This window comes from Pipistrellus kuhlii, unplaced genomic scaffold, assembly GCF_014108245.1.
Source record: "Pipistrellus kuhlii isolate mPipKuh1 unplaced genomic scaffold, mPipKuh1.p scaffold_m20_p_1, whole genome shotgun sequence".
Lineage (NCBI taxonomy): Eukaryota > Metazoa > Chordata > Mammalia > Chiroptera > Vespertilionidae > Pipistrellus > Pipistrellus kuhlii.
This window is the reverse complement of record NW_023425404.1, coordinates 132,387,595-132,407,461: the sequence shown is the minus strand read 5'-3', so window position 1 is coordinate 132,407,461 and position 19,867 is coordinate 132,387,595. Positions and strand designations below refer to the sequence as shown.

General features: G+C 38.4%; 1 protein-coding gene and 1 pseudogene across 2 annotated transcripts in view; both read left to right on the top strand.

The window, feature by feature from the left end:
• The window catches only part of ARHGEF38 (Rho guanine nucleotide exchange factor 38), a 120,756-nt gene extending 107,752 nt beyond the window's left edge, over window positions 1-13,004 (top strand). The window contains exons 9-14 of one of the 2 annotated variants that reach the window (XR_004982935.2): window positions 158-280; window positions 3,941-4,252; window positions 6,635-6,778; window positions 7,600-7,798; window positions 8,082-8,205; window positions 12,707-12,833. Coding sequence is in view for 1 of the 2 variants with exons in the window: in XM_036409823.2 (XP_036265716.1) it covers window positions 158-280; window positions 3,941-4,252; window positions 6,635-6,778; window positions 7,600-7,798; window positions 7,946-8,205; window positions 12,707-12,892 (1,224 nt within the window). In the remaining variant the exon portion in view is untranslated. Of the gene's footprint in view, window positions 1-157; window positions 281-3,940; window positions 4,253-6,634; window positions 6,779-7,599; window positions 7,799-7,945; window positions 8,206-12,706 lie in introns of both variants that reach the window. The other variant, XM_036409823.2, reaches the window with a different exon arrangement.
• On the top strand, window positions 1,546-2,140 carry LOC118703169 (annotated as a pseudogene).
• Window positions 13,005-19,867: the final 6,863 nt, after the last annotated feature.

The window sequence follows — 19,867 nt, the reverse complement described above, 5'->3', positions numbered from 1 at the left end:
TTGTACGAAGTATTCATGATGAATTCTTTTTCTATTTTTTCCTTCTTACCTCTCGGTGGGAATGGAGGGCGATGCTGATGAAGTGCCCATTTGGGAAGAGTGTCGTTGTACTAACGTTGGAACTTTGCCCTCTGTGTGCCTTTGCTCTGGGTTCCAGGATGCCATGCACTTTGCCCTGCAGAGTGTGCTGCAGCTCCAGGAGATTTCATGCACCAAGGATGAGGAAGAGGGGGTGCAGCCAGAGGCCCCAGGGAATGCCCCATATCCCTGTGATGACTTTGTAAGTTATTTATCTTCATAGGTAAATGCAATTAATAGTAAGGTTAAGAGAGAAGCTGATTTTCACTTATTTTTTTCTGGTTAAAAATAAAACATGCACTAAAGCAAATACTAATGTCAAAATCAGTAGATCTTAAATGGGATATTTTTTTATTATTAAATATTTTTAAATGGAATAGTGTAGATTTCACTATAACCAAAACTTAAGAGCGTCCCAGACTATGTTTCTAGGGGTAGTAAGTGTCTGAGCAACTAAAATCAACATTTAGTTCAAGAGTGCATGTGCTACAGAAAGGATTTATGAAGTTAGAAAGTTGCGATTTTCTTAGAATCCTTACCCAGATGGGTGTGAAGACAATCTCTGAAAATGTGACTTTTATTAACCTACTGTAGGCTCAAAAGTAAAGCCTTCCTATTGAGAAAGGGCTTTTACATAAGAGTCATATATTATGTCTCCTGTTCTGTAGTAAATATTTGTTTTCTAAGAGTTCAGTAAAATATACAGAATCATAAAACAGAATTTGGTAATCATAAAGAGATACTTGAGCCAATAAAATATTTGGGTGGTAAACTAGTCTAAATAATTCTAATTTTCACTTAGCATCTCGTGTTCCATAGATATTGTTATTTCATAACAGTATTTCAAGTATTACATATAAAATACAATAGCCTCCATCATCATCTTGAAGGTCTGTGACGGTGGCATTATTGTGCTGGCATGACTGGCATTTGGGTTCAGACAAAGCTTCACTGAGTGGTCCTTGTGTTGGAGGGTGTTTAGCATTCCTGGTGTACCAGCTTCTAAACCTCCATAATGTCCCTCCTTCTCAAGTCCTAACATCCAGTGAACAGCCCCACATACTTCCGAGTCCTGGGAAGTGATACAGCCTCCACAACAGTAGGAAAACCCTGAGAAGCACCTTGCTTTCCTAGCACAGGAAAATGGAAAGTCAGGATTACATCTGAACTAAGATGCTAGGTTAGGTAAATGAGAGAGGGAGGAGGGCGAGAAGTTTTTATGGCATGTTAAATGGAAAGAGTGTGGCTAGTTCTTATACATTATCTAGGCTTAATTAGAGAGAGAGCATATTTTAGAAAAGTTCTTAAGGGTTTGCTCTTTAGTTTAATTCCAATTCATTAACTAAGTCAATAAGTATTTATTGAGCACTATGTAAAAACATGGCATATAGCTTCTCCCTCATTAACAATGCTCCAGAGACTGCCACACTCCCATCACCTGACTCTGTTCTGCTCAGGTCCCCACACGATCCCGCATCCACCATGGCCTCCATTCAGCAGCTGGTAGGGAGGTGGCACTGAGTGGAGAGCAAAGGCTCCCAGGAGTGCAGGAGGGAATTAGGCTGGGACAGCGCTGGAAATGGGCGCCATGGCCACGCCAGAGTGCATTCACTTTCTATGGCAAAAACCTCACCATCAAAACCAAGAGTACAGTGAAGATAACACAGTTCTCATGGCGAGAGGTTTGAAGAGACCACAGCTGATGGGAGAAAAGCTCAGAGCATCTGCAACTTTGTCAAGGCGCACTAGTCCAGCAACAGGAGTGGGCGGGGAAGGGAAGGAAAGCACCATCACAGGAGATGGGAAGGCGGGGAGTTAGTGGTGGAATGCGTCATGAACAATGTCAACTGTACTCGGATCTATGAGAAAGTGGAGTAAAAATGCCATCATCCTTCTGGATGGGAATTAGCTGTGAGGATAAACAATCTCAGTTCAATGATCAAATATCTCTATGCTTTTTTCCCATTACTGTGTTCAGTTATCACAAACATTTTACATGGAACTACTTCTGAGTTGGTTTGATTAGGATTGACTCTTCCGTTAGTAAATAAATGTGATTATGTCATATATATATTTATACAAGGGGCTCTGTCCTCACAGCCCTGGCTTCATCTGGAAGATAGTCAGGAAGGACATCCAGAAGGTCGTCCAGCTGTCTGGTTTAATTAGCATACTATGCTTTTATTATATACTAGAGGCCAGATGCACAAAGATTTGTGCAAAAAAGGGCCTTACTTCCCCTGGCTGCCAGCACCAACCTCACTCTGGCCAGAGTTGCCTTTTCATTCTGGCTCTGAGCCGCCTTTCCACCTTCCCACGTTGCCCAGAGGTCAGAGCAGCTGGGGCCATGCAGAATGCTTGCATTGTTGCCATGGTGACAACAAGTGTCCCACCCTGCCCCCAGCGCCTGCATATGCAAATTAACCTACCCGCTTTGTTTGGTTAATCTGCATACTCACTCCTGATTGGCTGGTGTGTGTTGTGAAGGTACGGCCAATTTGCATATTGCTCTTTTATTAGTGTAGATACATATATATATACATACATGCTCCAGAATTCAACAAGAAGATGAGATATTCCTACCTTGCATAACACCATAAGAATGATAAATTAGGATAAATTAAAATAATTATCAGAAAACTCAACATGAAAGTAACTTTTTATTGGTAACATATTTGAACTCGGTTTAAAAATCAAACATCTGTCTGAAAGCACAGAAGTTTTTATCTAAATGTGATAGATACTTATCTACGCATTTTTATAGGACAAATTCTTAAAATAAAATCTGATTCTTATTTGTTCTGACTACAATTCCCATGCACAGTGAATTGGCTCAAGTCACCTGGCATAAATATTGTAATTATAGTGCAGTATTGTAAATACACTACCTATAGAATCCATTCATGTCACAGACACAGCAATTTATTCCAGAACAGAAAACAGATTATTTGCTTAGTCAAAGGACTCATTTAACAGTCTGCAGGTGCATATGGATTATTTTATAAACTAGACATCAAATTTAATTTGGGTTGGGTATTGCTAGTGCCAATAAAGATGGGTTTCTCCTCTCTTCTAGATTTCCCATGAGTTCAGACAAAGTTACCAGAGGCCATCTAAGTTAATTAATAGCAGCTGCTGCTCAGTCTGATTCCCTAGGACATATTTTGGGGTACAAAAGGAAGCCTGCCTCCAAATTGCCGTAACATAATCACATAACCCAAACATGTCTCTAAAGGATGGTCAGCGAACCTAGGGGACAAGTGCCCTTCAGAATAGAAGGGTAGGAAAGAGATGCAAAGAGGAGAAATGAAACACAGGGTCTGGCATGGGGTTTGGCATTAATATGAAGTTCATTTTCAATGCCGCAGACCGAAAAATATAACGATTTAAAATGTAGAATCAGCATTGGCTTAATCCTTAATCCTTATTTAAAGAGGAAGCAATAGCTCTGGGGTCGTTTCTATCACGGGAGCAAAATACCTATGACAAGGGGGTATATCTGTATGGGGATACAGTTCTACTACCATTATTAGCTACCAGGGTCGCCAGGAAATCAGGGCAGATGTCTCTTCTAAGATGGACTCTCTTTTATTGCCAGCAAAATGACAGGTGAATCATTTATGCAGTCTGGGCAGTCACAGGCTGGAAGCCACTCCTCCCTCCCATGTGCTGGCTGGGGGATTAGAAAGAGAGGGAAGGGGAAAGTTTGGAAGGAGATGACCCCAATGCAGGGGAAATGACTAGATCCTTCTTCAACTTGGCTGGATACCTTGCTGCCTCCCGGTGCCCCTGCAGGAAGGAAGGAAGCCCATAGATGGCAGCCCTGGCTGCTCTGTGACCGGATTCTTTCCTCTCTCCGCAGGTAGCTCACCTTCAGAAGCTCGTCCTGACGCCCCTGTCAGCCCTGCTGTCCCTGTTCCCAGGGCCTCAGAAACTCATCCAGAAACGCTATGACAAGCTGCTGGACTACAACAGCTACCTGCAGCGGGCGGCGGGGGAGGAGTCAGACTTGGCCAAAAAGGAGTACGAGGCCCTCAACGCCCAGCTCGTGGAGGAGCTCCAGGTGTTCAACCAGGCCGCACGCAAGATCCTGCTCAACTGTCTGTGCAGCTTCATCACGCTCCTCCGGGACCTAATGGGGGTGAAACAGCAGCTGTACTCTGCGGCGGCACCGGTGAGCACAGCGCCAGCACCTGGCCGCCTTGGTCTGGGCATCTGTTAGTGACAGCGTCCGTGCAAACAGCACTGTCCATAGCTTGCACCAGTGCGGTGCGGGTGAGTGCGTGCAAGTGCGAATGAGTGCCTGTGGGGTTTCCCATAGGAAGATCCTGGGAAAAGGGCAAGAGTTTCCTAGTTTGGGTTTGCTATGACTTAGACACTTGCAGTTTGTTTTGGAGATTCCTTTTCAAATGCCAACCCACCAGGTTCAGCTATTGCAGGTGACACCAATGTCGCTGCGCCTGCCTCGTGCTATGTTGTTGCTTCTCAATTCACATTTTGCCTTCCCTTCCCACCTTCCCATACAATAGTTTTTCAGTGTTAACCATGACTAAGATGAGGATAAAAAAGCAGCCCATCTCAATGGAATGACAGATGTAGGAGAATTGTCAAACCAGTCTTCATTTTGCTTTGCTCCAAAGAAGAGAAGACTGATGTGTGTGTGTGTGCGTGTGTGCGTGCGTGTGTAAAAATATGTGTGTATATCTCATTTAGCCTTCCTTTAGATTAGAATATGGTTTCATAATTATCTTCTGAAGAGAAAGAAAGATACTTGCAGCTTAATTTTCTAACTTTAGAAAATCAGCTTGGTTTCCTGGCCCTTATTTTCACTTGTATTAGTTCTCATTCAGCTGGTTTGGTATTTAATGGACATTTGGAGGAAAATTAATTGCTCCTACCTTATTTTTTTATTGGGTGTCTAATTAACTTATCCTTTGAATTAAATTATATTGAATAATCAGCTGTTACACTTACATGATTCAAAAGACAAAATTATGTAAAATATATAAGCCGCTGTCCACCGACTCCTGTCCCCTAACCATCCCATCTCCTGCTCCCACCCCATGATTATTAGTTTATCTCTATTCACTTAGGGCTCCTTTGAGTCATTAAAAGTACATTTGCATATATATTGTTATTCCCTACACAAAACTAGAATATCAAAGCACCCTTCTGCAATTCGTTGTTTTTTTTTTTAAATAAATAAATTATGTGATGTTGAAAGTATTACATATGTCTACTTTTTCCCCCATTGACCTCTCCCCACCAGCTCCCGCCCCCCATGCAACTTGCTTTTTAACATCCTGGGAGGCAGCCATGTCCACACACAGAGCGCTGCCTCATTCCTTTTTCAGGTTTATACCATAAAATAGTATAGGACCAGCCCCCTGTTTTGAGGGTAAAAACTTCAACAAGGTATCATTTACATACCATAAAGCCCATCTAATTAAAATATAGATTTTTTTTTTGGTATATTCACAGGAGTTGTGCAACCATCCCCGCAGTCAATTTTAGAACATTGCCATCACACCCAAAAGAAGCTCTGAACCATTAGTGGTGACTCCACCTTTCCCCCAAACACCCCAGCCCTAGGTGACCACCAATCTCCTTTCTGTATCGACAGAAATGGACTTTTGGTATAAGCAGAATTATACAACTTGTGTTTTGTTTCTTCGTGACTGGCTCTTACACTCAGCATATTTTCAGTGTCTATCCATGTTTTACTGTGTTTCTGTACTTAATTTTATTTTCCCCAAATACTCCATAGTATGGATAAGCCACATTTTATTTAACTATTTATCAGTTGAACATTTGGGTTATTTCCACTTTTGGGCTATTATGAGAAGTGACCCTAATAAATATTCAAGATCCTCCTGTCACTCTTTTCGCTGATATTTCAACATGGTCTTTTGATGTAGTGGCGTAGTACAGCTGGAGTTCTTCCATGGAGGTCGAAGACTCCCAAGAATGAGTGTTCCAGAGAATCCAGCAGACATTGTGTGGTCTTTTTAACTAAATCTTGGAAGTCAGACTGCATCTTTTCCATAGATCTGTTCATTTTCACATTCTACTCAAAGAGGTGATCATAAATGACCACCTAGTCTGAGGGGAGGGGACATGGATTCCATCTCTTGGTGGGAAGCATGTCAAAAAATTTGCTACTTTGTTTTAAAACTGCACAGCCTCTTTCCTCTTCCCATTATCCCACCCAACACATTAAATGTGACTACTGCCATAGATTCTCAAGCCTTTTCCTCAAAACTTTATCGCTATTTTTCCTTCTGTTCTCCTTTTATTGGGCTTGGGTCTTTAAAAAAAAAAAATTATCCCTATCATTTTAACGGGATTTATGGAGAAGGAAAATTAGATCATTTTTTTTTTCTAATTCTAATGACCTAATTTTTCACTGTGGAACTACCTTGTTCTTCACAGCTCTACTAAACTCAGTACCTAACCTGGTATTTCAATGTCATGTTATTGAAATTGGAACAATGACTTGGAACAATGTACAATATTATGTATTGTTGAAAGTATTACATATACTTTATACCTACAGGTAACATTGTTGGTTTCAAACATATTTGAAATGCAGAATAGAGTACTAGAAGAGGTTCAAAATCTGAATTTTATGAAGGATAACAGTGCCACATTTATTGAGAGAAAACTTAGTTTTGAAAAGAAGAAGCCTGTGCAAATTCTGGTGAGTTTGGAAATATTCATGCCAATGATGACTGTCACTTCTTTGCCTTGTTTAAACTATAATTTATATTATTTTCCATATCACTTATCTCATTCTAATATCTTAATACACACTTATTTTATGCAAAACATTTTTGTCTCTTTTTCCCTCTACACTATGAACCCTAAGCGTATAGATTTTTATCTGTTTTGTATGTGATGTATTTATTCCAAGCAATTAAATGGTGTCTGACATAAGCTAGATACTTTATAAGTATCTGTTGAATAAATAATAGAAATTTATAGAGCTAAATTGTATAGTTCAAACCTTTCACTTTTTCTAGATAAGGGATCCCAGGCTGCAGAGATGAAGTGGCCTTTTCAAAGTCACTTAGTGGCAGAGCTGGGAATGGGACTAGGCCTCTTGACTCCTTCCTGCCTAGTTTACTGATGTTATTTCCCAGAAAAAGACATACACATTTAAAATTTCTAAATTAAATATTTATCAAGTGCTTAATATGCAAGAACATGTCTACAGTATGACAAAGAAGTAAAAACGCGTTCAGCATAAGAGAGGGATTAGAACCACTGCCTTCTTATTGTCTTTGAATTTTCTTTCTTTTCTACAACACTGCCCTCATGTGCTAACTAGAGATTTTTTCACTGTATAACTCAGCTGGATACTTCACAGTAATAGCCCAATCTATGCCTCAGCACTGAATAATCCCAGATCCAAGTGTGGCTTCAACATTTTAAAAAACCCCAGAGAAGAAGTATTTATCAACCCAGTGAGGATGTTAGAACGCAGCTGCCTAAACCAAAATTTCTCCTTCCCTCTCCTAGCCAGAAGTGCCACGTCAAACTGACACTCACCGCTCCAAACTTCTGTCCACATACAGTATAGAGGAACTCTACCAAGCTAAGCGCAAATGCAATGCTACACAAGAATATGACATCAATCTTCTGGAAGGGGAGTTGGTGGCTGTGATGGAGCAGAAAGATCCACTGGGGAGTACGAGCAGGTGGCTGGTTGACACAGGACGTAAGTGATTTGCTTAAGATGCACGGAGTCATCGCCTCTCTTCTGGTTGAGTCTTTCCCAGGGACCTCTGTGTGCTTCTCGAAACACAAATGTTTGGAAAGTGTATACGAATGACCTTGTTTCTTCTTTCTTTTTACTCCTGTCTAGTTATTAAAGGATACGTGTATTCTTCCTTCCTAAAACCCTACAACCCGGCAAAAGTACAGAAGGCGGGTGCTGAGAACAGGTCCTGTGACGATGACTTTGATAACATCAGCCTCTTTGTGTCTTCGCGGCCAACGAGGAACAGTGTCACAAGCACCCCAGAAGGGAGCATAAGTGACAGCAGCTCATCTCTTAGTGGCACATGTGGGAAGTTTGAAACAAACGGCACTGATGTTGACAGTTTTCAAGAGGTAGATGAACAGGTAAGAATTTCAACCTTTATGTAATGATGCTTGGCTGTTCAAATCATGAAAGATGGTCTCACTGATGATGCTGTTTCTTACTGTAAGACTTGGTGGAAGAGCATCAGCTTTGATGTCAAGTCCTAATTCTATTAACGCTTACTCCCTGTACAGGTGTTTGCAAGGAATTAATTCTCTGAGTCTGTTTCCTCAAATGCAGGAATAAGGACAGTAATTCTTATTTTGCAGAGTTGCTGTGAGGATTAGGGATGAGGTGGGTATGTAAAGTGCCCGGCACAGAGTGACACTCCGTGAGTGGTGGTGCGGCCTTTACCTGCTGTGATGCACTTAGAGTGAACATGGTCTTCTGATACTCGCCCCATCAGAGGAAAACAGCTCACACTGAGCAGATTGTTGCCATCAGTAGCCAGTGGCAACGGTTCCTAAGTCTTCTGAGGGCAATATCTTCACTGAGTGATCTATGAATTGGCTGTCTTTAATCTTGTGAAATGACATATAACATAAAATGACATTTTTTAAGAGCTACTTTTCCCTCAATGCATCAGTGCAAAGGCAATTGGGATGATTCCTCTGCAAAATGGTAAGTTAACTATAATGTAGAGTTCCTTTTTTCTACTTCAGAAAGTTTCAATATATTTAACTATTCATCCTCAAGTGGGGATCAATTACCCAATTATCCGGTTCTTTTTTTAAGTTGCTTTTTTTCTTTAGTGGCTTTTTGTTAGTTAATTTTGTTTTTTATAAAGGTAATACATGGTATTTGTGAAAAGTTTAAAAAGTAGAAAGATCCTATATAATAAAGAGGTAGTGTGCAAATTGACTATCACTCCAACACACAATATGGCCACCCCCATGTGGTTAAAGATAGGTGTCTCCATTGGACAGAAGATGGCCCTCACAAGATACCTGGCAGGAGAGGGCAGTTGTGGGTGATCAGGCCAGCAGGGGAGAGCAGTTGGGATGGACCAGGCCTGCAGGAGAGAGCAGTTAGGGGGAACCAGATCTGCAGGGGAGGGCAGTTGGGGGTTACTAGGCCAGCAAGAATTGGGCAGTTAGGGGTAATCAGGCCGGCAGGGGAGCAGTTAGGTGTCAATTAGCCTGGCAGGGGAGTAATTAGGATGTGATCAGCCTGGCAGGCAGAAGTGGTTAGGGGCAATCAGTCAGGCAGGCAGGCAGGCAGATGAATGGTTGGGAGCCAGCAGTCCTAGGTTGTGAGAGACATGCCTGACTGCCCATTTAGGCCTGATCCCACTGGGATGGGCCTAAACGGGCAGTTGGACATCACTCAAGGGGATCCCACATTGGAGAGGGTGCAAGCCAGGCTGAGGGACACAAACAAGTGCCTCCCCCCCCCCCCCCCCCGTGCACAAATTTTGTGCACTGGGCCTCTAGTTGTATATATAATATATATGAATTCCTTCCCCAGTTATACTCTGATTCAGAGGCAATATTCAGATTATCTTTTCAGACATTATGCATATACAAACACATATTTATATTAGTGGGAACATGCATATGTTAAACCATCTTTTTCCACTTAACAATTTATCTTAGGCAACGGTAACTAAATATCTACCTCCGTTTTTAATAAAGTGATTTTTTTATAAAGTGATTGAAAAGTGGGAGTACATTGTATCATCTTTATGAACATGAGAATACATTGTTTATTGTAATGTGCATATTTGAGGTATCCTACAAAGCAGTTTTTTCATGTGGCTATTTAGACTTTTGTTCTTGATTTTATTTTATTACCAGGAATATAAACTGAGACCTGTACTGCCTTAATTGGATGACCCTTGGGGCCAGCATTTCTTTCCCATCCTTTCCTACCATGGCAGCAACACTTCCCTCTCTTCCAGAATTGCAACAGCACATTGTCAAGAGAGGTTACCAGCTGTGATCTAGCCTTATCGCTGGTTGTAGTGAATCCTAGCAAGAAAGACAGATAGATGGTTGGCCTTGGCCTCTATTTGATATTCAGGGGATTCACTGGGGCCTAAAAATCAGTCAGAAACAGGCAAGTTCTGATAGACTTAAAACTTTATTGGCGGTGTGATTTTTACACGAAAGCCATTTTTAACCTGGAAGAATTCAAAGAATAAAAGGGTTCTGTGAATGGGATTTGGGAGGTTTCATGAATCTTCTCAAATATGCTGCAAACTGTCTGCTTATGTGTATAACTGCGGCAAAAGAAGTCCATATCTTTCACTGGATTTTCAAAAGGAAATTTGATTGCAAAAGGGTAGAAACCACTGCTCTGGAGACTTAATTAATATTTATCAATTCTTCCACCCAATCAAAAAATTGTTGGGTAAAGAGCCTTCTGCATTTTCTAGAATGGTTATAGTGGATCAGAAGTTTTAAGGCAGGATGAAAGTACAACTTGCTACCTATAATGAGAAACTTTTGTTAATGAAAGAGAGTGCTTACCAGATGAGACACCAAACAGGTGTAACTGGGAGGTATTGTCAATCTACATATTGGGGCCTCAGTACCAACTCATTCAGAATCTAACATGCACACCACAGGCAGAAAATAGGGACTTTCTCTGAATGTTTTAGAAGCTCTCCTAATTTATGATCCAGAGACTCTGTAGAATAATGGGGATGGAACAATGTGTATTCACACACTGGTTGGACTGATTTATAATAAGGGACTTAATTTTTAACTTCTTTACTCTCTACTTTATGCTATATCAAAAAGCAGTAAACAAACAAACAAACAAAACAAAACAAAAAAACATGCCTTCCCATTATAATGTATTTTCCCCTTTTGTTCATCATATAGTAACAGCATGATATATATTAATATTCTAACAAATTATAACAAAATAGGTAGCTTAAAACATCATACATTTATTAGCTCACCATTTGCATGGGGTCAGGATTCCAGGCACAGCTTAGCTGGGAGCTCTGCTTTGCATCTCAAAGAGCTGCAGCCTAGACTTTTGCTGGTCTGTGCTCTTTTTGAAACTTGAGGTTCCCTTCCAAGTTTGAGGTTATTGGATGAATTCAGTGCCAGTAGGACTGAGGCCTCTATTTCCTTGCTGGTGGTCATCAGCCCAGGGCCATGAGGCCTCTCAACACTGAGAGGCTGGGCTCAGAAATGTGTGTGTGTTGATCTCAAAGTGGTTCACAGCACGGCTGTTTGCTTCTTCAAGGCCATAGGTGAGCATCTTTCTGGTTTCAAATCTCTCATCAAGTCAGGCTATCTTATCTAACAAAAGAGTAATATGCAGATTGACCATCATTCCAACACACAAGATGGCTGCCCCCATGTGGTCAAAGATCCTGCCCCCATGTGGAGACAAGATGGCCACCACAAGATGGCCAGCAGGGGAGGGCAGTTGGGAGGGATCAGGCCTGCAAGGGAGGGCAGTTGTAATCAGTAGTCACTGATTTCCTTAGTGTACTGTCTAGAATTTATTCTCTTGCTGAATCTTCAGTTTTATTTTCACTCCTCTCCCACTTTTCACCTTATAAATGGGTATTGCAGTAACATTATTATGTAAAAATCTGTCAATGTTTCTATTCTGTAGCAGAGATTCTTAGAGCTAATATTTAAAAATATACATTTAAAACAATTTTAAACAAAAACTGCCAAACTGCCTTCAAGTGTAGTTCAGACTCCTTCCAACAGAACAATAAGAATGCTGATGTCACTGTATTCACATCTGGACCACACTTTAGCAAAATACATCCAGTGGGAATTGAGGAAATGTCATTTTGGGAAAGTAAGAAAACCAGTATTCTTTCTAAAAGGTTGTCGATCTTTATTAATAACCTGTTAACTGGGGCGTTCCCTTTTTAATGATGCAACCTGTAACTGGGGCGTACTCTTTCACTAGGACGTGTCAGTACGTCACGCCCGGAGGACATAATTTCATATTATTTTTTTTATTTATACTTAATGAAAATAAATGAAATATATATATATATATATATATATATATATATATATATATATATATATGGCACAAAGGAAAATACAAAATTACAAAAAAAAATAGAAAAGAATACCGACAAAAAAAATGGACACATCGAATTAAAAAATTATAAATTTTACAAACAATCATAAAGATTACAAAAAATAGCCAAAACTGGTTTGGCTCAGTGGATAGAGTGTTGGCCTTCGGACCTAAAGGTCCCGGGTTCGATTTATGTCAAGGGCATGTACCTTCGTTGCCGGCACATCCCCAGTGGGGGGTGTGCAAGAGGCAGCTGATCGATGTTTCTCTCTCATCTCATCGGTATTTCTAACTCTCTATCCCTTCCCTTTCCTTCCTCTCTGTAAAAAAATCAATAAAATATTTTTAAAAAAAGATTACAAAAAATATATACCGTCCCTCTCAGGGCGCAACATATATTTCAAGGACGTATTCATACGTCCTACCCATTCCCAATATTGTTTACGTTTGATGGGTCCCGCTCGGTTAACAGGTTAACATTTATCAAGACTTGTAGGCTCTGTTTCTAATTATGTCATTTGCTTCTTTGTCTAGATTTTCTATGCAGTTCATGCCTTTGAAGCGCGGAGTAACTGTGAACTCAGCCTTCAGGAATACCAAAGAGTCCACATTCTTAGGTTTTGTGACCTAAGTGGCAATAAAGAGTGGTGGTTAGCTGAAGCTCAAGGGCAGAAAGGATATGTGCCAGCTAACTACCTTGGAAAGATGACTTACGCTTAAGAAAATCAGACTTCCTGTTTACTTAAAAGTGGAGATGTTCCGAGTGTGTTCTTTACCATCATGAAAGGTTGATTCTAAGGACAAGGCTTTTTTTTTTTTTTTTTTTTTTCTTTCCAATTTACTGTATTTTATTTTTCTATATGATGTATTTCACCTCAAAAATGTTTTCACATCTCTTTATTGCACGTGCGTACACACACATATCCTATATAATAAAAGCCTAATATGCAAATTGTCCCCTCAACTGGGAATTCAACCAGTTCACACAGGAATTTGACCAAGGGGCGGGGCCAGCCCACCAATAGCCTGTGGCACCTTACCCTGGTCAGCCCTGCCCTTGATCCCCCCCACCCTGATCAGGTGTGGGGTTGGCTGGCCAACCACAGGAAAGGAGGCCCCGGCCAGCAGTGGCAGGCAGGCAGCTAGGGGAAGGGAAGCCCCAGTTGGCAGCTGGCAGCTGCTAGGGACCCTACCCATGCACAAATTTCATGCACTGGGCCTCTAGTATACCATATTCATTTTTCGGTTTATATATACATATGTGCACTACATGGTATAGATTATACACGTATGTACATGAATCAGGGAGTGTACTAAATACATAAAAATAGGAATTGATAATTAACAGCAAATAGAAATCTGATGTGTGGCTTCTCTTTAAGTTTTGAATGAAAAAATAAAATTGAATAACATTTGAATGAACACCAAATATCAGACATTGCCCTAAAAGCTTCATATGTGGTAACCTATTTGATATAACATTGTGAGGAAACTGTGTCCCAAAGAGGTGAATTTAGCCCAAGTCACATTGCTAGTAAGTGGTAGGGTGGGGGTCTCAAACCTAGGTCTGATTGTGGGGTCCACACTGCACTACACTGTCGTAACCCTCTAGGAGTGTACACTGAGTGGCCAGATTATTATGATCTCTGAACACATAATAATCTGGCCACTCAGTGTAGACATTTGCTACCACAAAGCAGTCAGTGATGCAAAGAATGGACATCGAGGAGGTCCATTTTCCTCTCAGGTCCATGTTTAAGTATTGATGAGTTTTTCAAAATCAAGAGCTACAAGAACTTATATGATACTAGCCTAAAGAAAATGAAATATCTAGGTTATTTATTTTTACTGTTTTGCTTAAACATTTTTGAAAGTATAATTGTTTAAAAGCTATCCTACATGATTGCTGATGATATTTTAATGAGAAAATATTTTTGGATCATTCAGTTATTTGGATAATGAATGGGGAATGTGTGTTCCCTGTTCTGAGCCAAGATGCAAATATTTTTGGTTGCTGATTTATACTTAGACAAGGCAGGCACTGAGGTTAACGTTTGCTGTAACACAATGTCCTAGAACACTGAACTTTAATTTAAGATTAGCTCAGAACAGTCCCCTAAGATCTCAGGCATAGTTTGTCAAGATATTTTATTGAACTAAAGATGCTTCTATGGAACAGAAAAAAACATTAAATTAAATTTGACTTAATGTTTTTCTTTAAGAACCAAAATAAGGTGGACTTTCATTGTCCATGTAAAATATGCTAATATGACATCAAACTTTAAGATTAAGATTAAAATTATTTTAGAAGGTTTGATTTGTATAATGTATAGTTACATCTATTCTGAAGGAATGCAAATAACAAAATGAAAGTGCTTCTTTTCAAAGGGTTGCTGACTTTTACTTACTACACCTGCCCTATATATACTATGCTTTCTCCTATACATATGTACCTATAATCAAATTTACTTTATAAATTAGGCATAGTCAGAGATGAAAACAATCACCGATAATAAAATAGAACAATTATAACAATACTGTAATAATTTATGTGAATGTAGTCTCACTTTCAAAATATGTTATTGTACTGTATTCACCCTTCCATTGATGTAAGATTATACAATGTAAGATTATGCAATGATGAGATGAAGTGAGGTGAATGGGTGACATTATCGGTATTATGATGTAGCATTAGGCTACTATAAGCACTGGGATACTCAACAGTCGATCTGATAACCTAGAAGACTCCTGAGTGACTAATAGGTAGGGAGAATAATAACGCAAATATGCTGGACAGAGGGATGATTCATATCCCAGGCAGGACAGACCTGGATGGCATGAGATTTCATCACACTACTCAGAATGGAGCATGATTTAAAACTTGTGTTTTTATTTCTGGAATTTTCCATTTAATATTTTCTGGGCTATGATTAACTGTGGGCAAATTAAATTGTAGATAAGAAGGAGTACTGTTCTTAAAATTCTTAATCTAAATATGGTTTTATAAGATTCTACCGGGAACTCATTTTTGCATGAACTCTTTTCTTGTTTTGCGTTGGGTACCAAAAGAAGATTCTCTTTTTTAAATGTACAGGAACTTTTTCTTTGAAATGGTTATTTGTACCCAATAATAAGATATAAGTAAATTCCAGTTTGCCTAGGGTAAAGCAAAAGGAAATCCAAATTTGCTGCTTGTGGAAACTATGAACATACCCCAAAACCAAGATAGTAGGGAAATTATATGTAATTTATATACATGCGATTTAAATTGTGATGTTAATACCCATCTCCCCTCCCACCACCACCAATGCAGAATTATATGAGAATCACATCTACTTGCTTTTCTGGCTGAGATATTGACTAGATGGATGTGAGAAGCTTTGTCCATTTGTGTGGGCCTAGGACGATGGTTCCTGTCTGATCTCATCTATGAAGGAGCCACACCCTTAAAATCATAGCTGCAGTCAGTGGCTGAGCAAGAGTTGTAATGAAGCATCTACTGCAGTCCCCCACTCTCGTGCTGAACATTATTACTGTAAAACTATGTTGTTGCTATTTTAAAACCACAACCTACATTTCACTTGCCACGTAGGCTTTATTTTAAAAAAAAATATTTTTTACATTATACAATAATCTCATTATTTTAGTATGTTAAGATCAAGTCACTGTAATTTGAAGGCCAGGCATTTCACTGGGCCTAAGGGAAATAAAATCTCAAAATAGTTAAGATGTATATAAGTTTTCAAAAGTCTTCATAAATAAAGCTGTCGGTGAGAAATGTTAATGTAATTATTTATATTTTTAAAATTAAATGTTATTGTACAGTATTCTCTGAAATAGGTACTTTTTGCCAAGAACAAAGGGAAAATTTTTGTAATTATTTTTCTTTGTAAAACAATCAAGTGTATATATACATTTTATTTAGGACTTATTTTTAAATACATGATTTAAATTAATATATATAATAAAGTTTAGAAATTATAAAAATCCCCGTAATACAAAATTACCACAGGTGCTTAAATCATGGGGGTGGAGGATCACAAAGCCACTATTTGAACATTCCTTGTATTTCAGAATAATATCTTGTTCTAGTATTCATTAGTATAAAACAATTCTAAGAAGGTTCCTTGTGCAGAAGAGATATAATGCACATTGTTAACTATATGAATGCAGCACTGCTTAAAATACTGTAAGTAATTGGTATAGTCCATATTATGTCTAACATATAATTTGGACATTTCAGATGACCATTTAAGTGCCTGTCACTATCTGTGATGAATAGTTCCGATGAGTTACACAAATTACAGTTTTCATTATTGAAACATGAATTTTAAAACTTCTTACTTTTCCCATAAGCTTCTTTTTGTCCACTGTAAAAAACCTCTTAAATCCAAGTGAATAAAGAGAGGAAATCTTTATATTCTAAGATGGCCAAAAAACCCACTCTGTTTAAATCCTGTTTGCTGTAACTATGGTTTCTTAAGGTACTCAGTGCACTGACCCACACTAAATACATCCATACCTCACAAATTCAAGCTAAATTAGACATGTAAGTTTACATTATAGTTGATGAGAAAGTAATTAAATTTTAATAACTGGAAGGACACTAGATTTTACAGTCTTTAGGGATATCCTACTATTTATAGAATGCTAATGTTTTTACAAGTCTAATTTTTCAATTACCTCCCTCCTCTGGTACATATTGCATAATATATATCTATAAAAACTTAAGTCATTAAATTTTCTGGGATCTACCAAATTATTCTAATGAATCTGAACTCCAAGATGACTAAAATTCAAGCTGAGTCTCTGAGGCCAGACATTACACTCTGGGCAAGATTTGCTTTAGGTGTTCAGTTAAACCAACCACATTTATCATATTCTGGAATGAGATGTTCTTATTAAAAAAAACCTAGAGGGTGGATTCTTAGTAAATTAAATAAACGTATCTTACTTAAAAAGCTAGATTATGATATGTAAATGCATTTCTGGTTTTCTCTACTTATGTATTTTTTATAATTATTGAATAAAAATTCCTGTAAAATGATGTATTTCCTATAACCTATGGCTATCATAATTTATATTATCAGTTACTACTAGTACTACCACATCTTTGCTAAGTCAGAATCACCTAACCTTCGAACATTAGATGCCTTCAATTTTGTCTCATTAATTATTATCTGTTTTTAGAGAGGAGAAAACAAGAGTTTCACACAGCTAATACCTGGAGGGACGGAGATCCAAAACCCGGTCTCCAGACTTTTAATTAATATATTCTTTCAATGTTTTCCTTTCCTATTTTAAGTAACTAGAATCTATGACTAAATAATCTTACAATAAGCACAGTACACAAGACAGAAAAGTGATACTGAACAGATTCCTACTAAAATAGGATTTGAACTTACAGTCCTAAAAGCTTACTTGCTGGCTCAGCTAATTATTTGTGTATTAATTCACTGAGCCAATAAATACTTATTGAGAACTATAGTGAGAATACTCTAGTGAGCAAGACAAACAAAATCCCTGCCCTCATAAAACTTAAATAGTAAGAAAAACAAAATAAATGATAAATACTATTAATATAAAACTGGCCATTTCATCACATGCTCAGTTAAAAAGCCTCACTAACTTAGTGATAATGGAAAAATCAAGGTCTGAGAGCCAATTGGAGACAACTCTTATACCAAAATCACACCTATAAAAATGTTAAGATGAATTTTACATTACTAGATGTATATATACTTATACATTTGTGCAGAGTCTAAATATACATTTACATGTACAAAGAGCTATGCTACACACACAAAAAAATGACTTCTTAAACAAATCTTATAAAGTCCTCTCTGAAGTACTGTAGATATTAAGATAATTGCTTCTCAAGTCTATCCAGCACATGGGATAAAATTTTCCATTTCAAGTGCCAATGTGCAATTTGTGTGCATGACTGCTTTAATGTTTCCTATGCACCCGGGTTACATCAGCTGTTACAGTTGTTGAGCTGAGCTTGTGTCAGGTCATTTTGCTCAGTTTAGTCCAAACTATAAACTATAAACTATAAACAAATAATGATGGGTGTATATATCTTTGTTGGTCTTTTGACCCTGAAGAGAATTTGAGGTTGATGCCAAATTGATATTTAATCAACAGCAATCTGTTTCTCAAAGCAAAAACATCTGCAGGCAGACTTTAAACATGTGAATAGATGATTGCTCCACTTTGTAAGTAATGGGATTATCTCAATCTTGAATTCTAATTTACCATGAATAATTTAGTCCCATTATTTAACAGGTAGTTTTAAAGTAATCTTTTCTTAGAAAAAGACCAAGCTCAATTTAAAGAGATTTATCTTCACAAAAATAATTTGTCAACATATTTTAGAATAATGATGTTGTAGGGATTAAGGGGAAGGATTTGAGCTTGAAGGCTATAGAGTGAAGATTTAGTGGCACACATCAAGGTTGAAGGGATGTGGGAATTTATTGGACTTCTACAGACTGGTGAACTTCCAGTTTTGGATGAAATGATGTATTTAGGGAGTACAAAATAGCTGCTGCATTTTGCTCTAATAAACTGCTTCTATGATCCAGAAAGCCTCATGTCTTCTTTCAGCAAACATGAAACAATTGACGGATGTGTTAGCTTGCAAATAAGGACACTAAGATCCTTCACTCATTTTGACCTAACAATGTACATATACATACTTTAAAACAACCTTAATAATTGTACAGGAGCTACTTTTAAAGAAAGTTAATTAACATTTGATAGAATGCTATAACATTTGGGGGCAGTGAAAACAAAACAGCCTTATTTTTCATGGTATAGGAAGAAGCTATCAGTATGTAAACAAGTAGAAATGATCCACCTAAAGACTTTTTGGGTATTTTTCTCAAGAATTCTCAGGATGTGTATAACCAGGATAGATAGAAATTTAAGATGTATTAAATATGTATTACCTACACTAATAAAAGAGAAAGATACAATTGACTTTACCTTCCTGATGCCAACCAGCCAATCAGGAATATGCAAATTAACCCATCAAAGATGGTGCATTGATTTGCCCAGCGACCAGGGACAGGATGCTTGTGCCCTTGCCATGTTGATGATGCAAGCGTTTCACACTGCCCCAGCCCCTCTGGGCCTCTGAGCAGTGTGGGAAGGCAGAACAGTGGCTCCCGGGCTGCAGCAAAGACTGGGCCAGCAGTCAGGGTAAGGAAGGCCCATTCTGCACGAATCTCCATGCATCGGGCATCTAGGGTACATATATTACACTGGCAATGTAAGGAAATGTGGGCAATGTGACAGAAGTACTTCATTAAAAGGTCATGGTAGATCACAATCTATTGAAAGAAATAGGTAATTGATATAGGGTGATAAAAAGGTAAAAATATAATATAGGGGTGTCAGAAACCAATTATGAAAAATTAATCTTGAAAAATGAGATGAAGGAAGTATTTGGGAAGAATAGGGAGAATCAAGCTGAGTATAGACACTGATTATGAAGAATACTGGGGGAATATAGAAAAATTTTTAGTGGGTCATCCCTGCCACCTCGTAAGGCACCTTATTCATCAGGATCAATCTTAGGGCTTTGTTAGAAGATGAAAAAACTACTGCTTTTTTGTTTTAATTCACATATATTCTGGAAGTTCTCACCAAGAATGTTATTCAAATCACTATTTTCACATACTATAGAAA